Source organism: Morone saxatilis, unplaced genomic scaffold (genome assembly GCF_004916995.1).
Source record: "Morone saxatilis isolate NCDOM2014 unplaced genomic scaffold, NCSU_SB_2.0 Contig8, whole genome shotgun sequence".
NCBI classification, from domain to species: Eukaryota; Metazoa; Chordata; class Actinopteri; family Moronidae; genus Morone; species Morone saxatilis.
In genome coordinates this window covers 17,931,385-17,937,412 of record NW_023340257.1, presented here as the reverse complement: position 1 = coordinate 17,937,412, position 6,028 = coordinate 17,931,385, and the positions used below count along the sequence as shown (strand labels likewise).

The window sequence follows — 6,028 nt, the reverse complement described above, 5'->3', positions numbered from 1 at the left end:
TGATCTGAACTCAGCTTTTGTCTGAATGAATTTGATGATTTCTGAAAAAAGCAAAGGCAGGTTACAGAGGATATGACGTTTGCTGGATTCAGCATGGGAGCCCTCATTCAGTGAAATGTAAGCTCCAGGTGTACACTTTTCGTCTAACTGCATTTCTCAATGGATGGTGACTATCCGTTATTGGGGTTTTTTCCCATATGACTACATGCACACAGTGAAGCATAACTACACCACAATGCCTGAGCCAATGAGGTGCACAGGGAGGTTAGTAAGAGGGAGAAGTGGTGGATACAAAGATGTTTGACTGTGTGGGGATAGAAATGTTTTGATTTTAACTAGCTTACAGTCGGGTTGCAAAGCATTTATATAGCATATAAAATCTTATATCTTATCTTTTTTATTTTTAAGTATAAGTGCCAAATAAAGTATTTGGTCCTATAAATTGCAGGCATTAGTTCACAAAAATACTACAGTATGACTAAAGGAAAAATTTGAATTTTTGTATTTTTTAACTGAAAACATTGGTGTGTTGAAAATATTCCTAAATATTTAACATAATAAAAACAAATTAAAACTGACTAAATCGGTGCATTAAAATTCCTCTGAATTTTAGACTTATATCCAGTCCATATCAGGTAACTCTGTGATGTATATTTGGTTTACAGATACATGACAACAATCAGTTATTTATTGCCCATAACTTGAATTGCAGTTCTCCTTTATTGTCTGTTTTCTGTAAAAATTTGAATTGTCCTTATATAAATTTGAACAGTGACATGAGTGTCTGTGTGCAGCATTGACGCCCGTGAACTGCGCTTCTCACGTGCAATGGTGTTCGCCATCGAAGAGATTAACAACAGCACAAGGCTGCTGCCGGGCATCAAACTCGGTTATCAGATCCACGACTCGTGCGCCTCAGTGCCTGTGGCAGTGCATGTGGCATTCCAGCTTGCTAATGGCCTGGACCCGGTGTTTTACACTGCTGACAATTGCTCTCAATCTGGTATGGTGATGGCTATCGTCGGTGAGTCTGGGTCCACGCCATCCATCAGCATGTCACGCATCCTCGGATCCTTTAACATTCCTCAAGTAAGTAAGTGAGTAAGTAAGTTTTGACTGTCTGATAAACTATATGTTTTAATATGGGCCAGTGATGATTATTTTGTCTCTTTGACATTCTCGTTAAATAATTGCACCTATTTTCCTTCAGGTGAGCCACTTTGCCACTTGTGCATGCCTGTCTGATAAGCAGCAGTACCCGAGTTTCTTCAGAACAATCCCTAGTGACCAGTTCCAGGCTGATGCATTGGCCAAGCTGGTAAAACACTTTGGCTGGACTTGGATAGGTGCTGTCCGGTCAGATTTCTTTCCTGGACGGCGAGCCACAGAAGGAAGGATCTGTGTGGAATACCTGTCAGTCTTTCTAATCGAACCCCCACGTAGCAGGATCCAGAGAGTAGCTGATGTTATCCGCAGGTCTTTCCATAATTGGTTATACTTTTATTGCTGACACTGCACAAACAAATTACAAACAATATTTTGTCAAATATAAGATGTAAGATTGATTTTGTTTTTCATGATATTTCTCTCATATTTATTACTGATATTGTGATAGTCAGTGAGACCAATTATGTATATTTAAAACACCAAAAAACATATATATAATATATATTATTCATACTTATACAGATATTCTAATGCAGTATAATTTCTCTCCAGGTCAACAGCTATAGTTATCGTGGCATTTGTAGCTAATGGAGACATGAGGATTCTGCTTGAGGAGCTGTCCCACAAGCCTTTTCCACCTCGCCAGTGGATAGGCAGTGAATCCTGGGTAACTGACCAAGACATGCTGAGGTTCAGCTTCTGTGATGGAGCCATTGGATTTGCCATTCAGCAATCTGTCATCCCAGGTCTGAGGGAATTCTTGCTCGATCTCTCTCCCACTAAAGTGGCTGCCTCTCCACTGCTTACTGAGTTCTGGGAGGGTGCATTCAACTGCAGGCTGGGAAAAAGTGAGAAAGCTATGCAGATTTTTAACATATTTGCCATTCACAGTCAGGTCCTTACAGTTGTGTTGTTGATTGCCTGTCTGAGTGGTTAAAAGTCAGCAGCTGCTTCAAACCCCAGATTTATATTAAGAAGGAAACTATTGATGTTGAACAATAATGTTGAATAATCTAACTTGATGGTTTCAGGTCAAGTTTGATGATTTTCTATGAACTTGGCTGCAGGGGTTTCACAATACCCGCACTGACGTCCTGAACAAACGCACAGAGACAGTCTCCAGGCCATGAAGCTAAATGAATATAACTACAATCAGTTACAGTATTTGCAGGTGTAATTGTTTTACTGAATGTGATTTCAGATTATTTATTTATTTATAAACAAACGAAGACAGGTCAAGTCTGGTCATGATTAATGGAAAAATTGTCAAAAATCATTCAACATGAATTGAAATACATGAAGGCCTGACACAAATTGAAACAATAGCTCTTTCAAATGAAACAGTGCTTTGAAATGTAATGAACAGTTTTATAAATAAATTAGAACAATATGTGTCTCTGCAGGGCATGTTTGGTCGGTGAAATAAAACAATCAGGAAGCAAAAAAGACTAATAAATGTAAAAAAATAATAATAATGTAATATCATTGCCAAGACTTCCTCTGTCTCTGTTTGTTTTTAGGTGCATCCATAGACGAGAATGTGTGTGATGGATCTGAAAACATACGGACGCTCCAGAGCCCGTACACTGACACATCTCAACTCCGGGTCACTAACATGGTGTACAAGGCTGTTTATGCAATAGCACATGCCATTCATAATGCAGTGTGTGAGGATGCAAATTCTACAACTCAGTGTGACAAAATCACCAGGATAGAGTCAAAACAGGTCAGTCAATATGAAGAAACCCAATGCCCATTTTTTCCCTACAATGAACCTTTTATGAAATTATAGATTCATTTGATTTGGCATTTTTCTTTCTCTCCCTCACTGTCATACTTTACTTCATCCTCGCAGGTCCAAACTCTGCTGAAGAAAGTACATTTTTCCCAAAATGGTTATGATGTGTCATTTGATGCCAACGGGGATCCTGTGGCCAAATACGAGCTGGTGAACTGGCAAAAAAGTGAGAAGGGCAGCATTGAGTTGGTGACAGTAGGGCACTATGATGCATCCCTGCCAGTGGGCCAGGAGTTCCGTATAAACAAGAGCCTCACCTGGATAGAGGGTGGCACACAAGTAAGGGACCCAAAAGCAATAATTTAACATATTCAAATTCATAGAAAAAAATCTCTTCAAACCTGAATGTATGACAGGTGTGTTGAAAGAAGGTGCAACTTGAAAACAATGAGGAACTCCAGCACACTCGCTCACTGACTTCTGAAAAATACCCGATGAAGGTTGCACAGACCGTAACACTGTATATAATGACATATTGTTTTCAGCAGTAAGCAAGACAGTGTGCAGTCTGTACAGTCTGCTTGTTTTAAAAATATTCAAATTTCAAATATGGTGATCTTAAAGGGGTACAATATGTGTTTTTGGTCCCTGTTCCCTCTGTCCATATTGGCTGTGAAGAGATCCATTGCTAATATAATTCCACTGTAAAGGATGTGGGACAAAATTCAAAGCCTCATTCTGTGCAAAAGTGGCATCCAGTATTCAGATGATATGAGACTTAAGCAGTATAAGATAGATAAATCATGTGGGTATCTTCCAAAGTTACAGAATTTGTAGTGTGAAGCAGTGTTCCCTTTTTGAGCTACAGCAGAGGGATCATTTGGACTAAAACAGCTATGTTTGGAAGATAGCCACTTGATTTGTCTGACTCTGACTGCTGGTGCCTCATTTTAACATCAGCCAAATTTGAAAAGGTATTTTTACACAAAATCATTACTGTGGATTTTGTCCTCCAGCAGTTACACTAAAATGGCTATAGCAAGGGATATATTCACAGGCCAGAAGAAGAGTGGTTACAATGACCAATGCAAGTTTAAATACACATATTGGCATGTGAGTATTGTTTTAAGACAGTCGTGAATTTTTTTTTTCTTTTAATGCTAAGATCTGCATAGCGCTCCTGTATATGTGTGAGTTCTTTGTATTTATGTGTCAGGTGCCTGTGTCAGTGTTGCAGTGACAGCTTCCTCCAGGACACTCGTAAAAGTGTTGCAGAAAGGAAACACCCATCTGCTGTTTTGAGCTGTATACATGTCCTGAGGGAAGATTCAGCAATGCTACAGGTAATCTTACTTTTTTTCTAATGCATGTCTATACATCAATATATACAGACACTGCTAAACCCTTTGTTGTTTTTCTTTGTTTCAGCATTCTCCTGATTGTTTCCCCTTGCCCCAGGAGTTCTGGGCCTAATGCAGAGAGAGACCCACTTGGTTTCCCCAAGCCTGTAGAGTTTACTTTCCTTTGACGAGATCCTACGGAATGTCTCCGTGGCTGCATTCTCAGTTGGTGGTGCCTGTCTTGCCATCATAACAGCGGCTGTCGGTTCTTTCGTCACAGAACAGTCCCGATTGTCAGGGCCCAAACAACTCTGAACTGAGCCCTTCCTGCTGCTGTTCTCCCTGACTCGTGTGGTTTCTTATGTTCCAATTAACTTTAAAAAAAACAACAATCAGTGGTCACATGCCCCCCCCCAAATAAAAGAAAAAAAAGCGTATAATATAGGGATCACAGCTTATGGTCCTCTGCATCTCTTGTGTTCTCGGCAAAACTAATAGAAAAAAAAATAAAATCAGGCGCTTCAAAGCCACACTCCAAAAAATAAAATGAAATGGTTTGGCTCCCTCCACGCAGGAGATGAACTGTAGTGTCTTTCACATTTCATTCAAGGTTTTTAATAATGTACTATTTGGTTGGTAGTCAGTCCAGCCTTTTCCAAGATAAACAAAACCTACCATATAAAAAAGAGAAAATCATCCTGGAAGTGAATATAAAAAGCTATTGGTTCTGGGCTGTTACTCGGGTAATAGGCTTATAGGCTGTGTTTTGCTTTGTAAAATCCTAGCCGAACTACCAAATATATAACATATTATAATGAAACCAAGACATATTCACATTCAGCATAATGATATTCTGTGCAGTCTGGATCACCTTTATCCCAGCGTATGTCAGCTCTCCTGGGAAATTTACAGTGGCTGTAGAGATATTTGCCATTCTGGCTTCTAGTTTTGGACTAATACTGTGTATATTTGCTCCAAAGTGTTTCATCATATTGTTTAAACCAGAGAAAAATACCAAGAAACATTTAATGAACAAAAATTAATCCCAAAACATCTGAGATTTGGAAAGAGTTAATATGGCTATACTGTATACAGTATAGAGCCTTTGCTGTGCATATTCAACACAGTCATCGCCTAGTTGATTAACATATTTACACTGACATGGTTTTTACATTTCATGTTTTCTAGATGTCAGTAACATTCATTGAATGTCCCTGTAACATATAGACTCATTTCATGAATCATTTTTCATCCTGTGCTAAATAAAGTCTAAATTCATAACAAAAATGTGTGCTATTGAGTTCTGTCTCAAAATGTTTCACACAATTCTTCCATATATATCACACTGGAAAAATAAATCTCATGATGTATGTTTAAACCATATCAAGAACCAATAAACCATCATCCTGTAACACATTTAACATACAGGGACTACTGACAGGGTCCCCAAGAATAAACTAGCATAAGAGACATTCATCATAGTGAAATGTTAAATGTTAACTTATTTCTTCTCAAAACATTAAACACTGGGAAACAAACAACAAAATAATAAATTAATATATGTGACATATTGAAAGTATAAAAGATACTGGTCTCTCCACATCACCATACTATACAACGGGTAAAATGGTGAATGCATCATTAAGCAGCTCATGCTGCCCTCTTTTGGCTAAACACTGATATAGAATAAAGCTTTTTTTTTTAAAGCTATGTTTTTGGCCTTTTGTTGGCTTTATTTATAGAGGCAGCTGTAGAGAGACAGGAAAGGTGGGTGGAGAAAGAG

The 6,028-nt window shown here is 38.5% G+C and overlaps 1 protein-coding gene across 1 annotated transcript; it reads left to right on the top strand.

Moving 5' to 3' along the window:
- Positions 1-205: 205 nt before the first annotated feature.
- On the top strand, positions 206-3,345 carry LOC118341592 (extracellular calcium-sensing receptor-like). Its single transcript, XM_035679889.1, has 7 exons — positions 206-264; positions 795-1,089; positions 1,211-1,476; positions 1,720-2,023; positions 2,398-2,401; positions 2,688-2,893; positions 3,023-3,345. The coding sequence occupies exons 1-7, from the start codon at positions 206-208 to the stop codon at positions 3,269-3,271; spliced, it is 1,383 nt and encodes a 460-aa protein (XP_035535782.1). The 3' UTR covers positions 3,272-3,345.
- Positions 3,346-6,028: the final 2,683 nt, after the last annotated feature.

What these genes read in the sequence shown, in the direction of transcription:
- LOC118341592 (XM_035679889.1), top strand. Translation starts at nt 206, where the DNA reads ATGCACACAGTGAAGCATAACTACACCACAATGCCTGAGCCAATGAGG. An exon ending in GATCCTTTAACATTCCTCAA is followed by an intron (nt 1,090 to 1,210) that starts GTAAGTAAGTGA and finishes ATTTTCCTTCAG; the next exon opens with GTGAGCCACTTTGCCACTTG. An exon ending in CCAGGATAGAGTCAAAACAG is followed by an intron (nt 2,894 to 3,022) that starts GTCAGTCAATAT and finishes TCATCCTCGCAG; the next exon opens with GTCCAAACTCTGCTGAAGAA.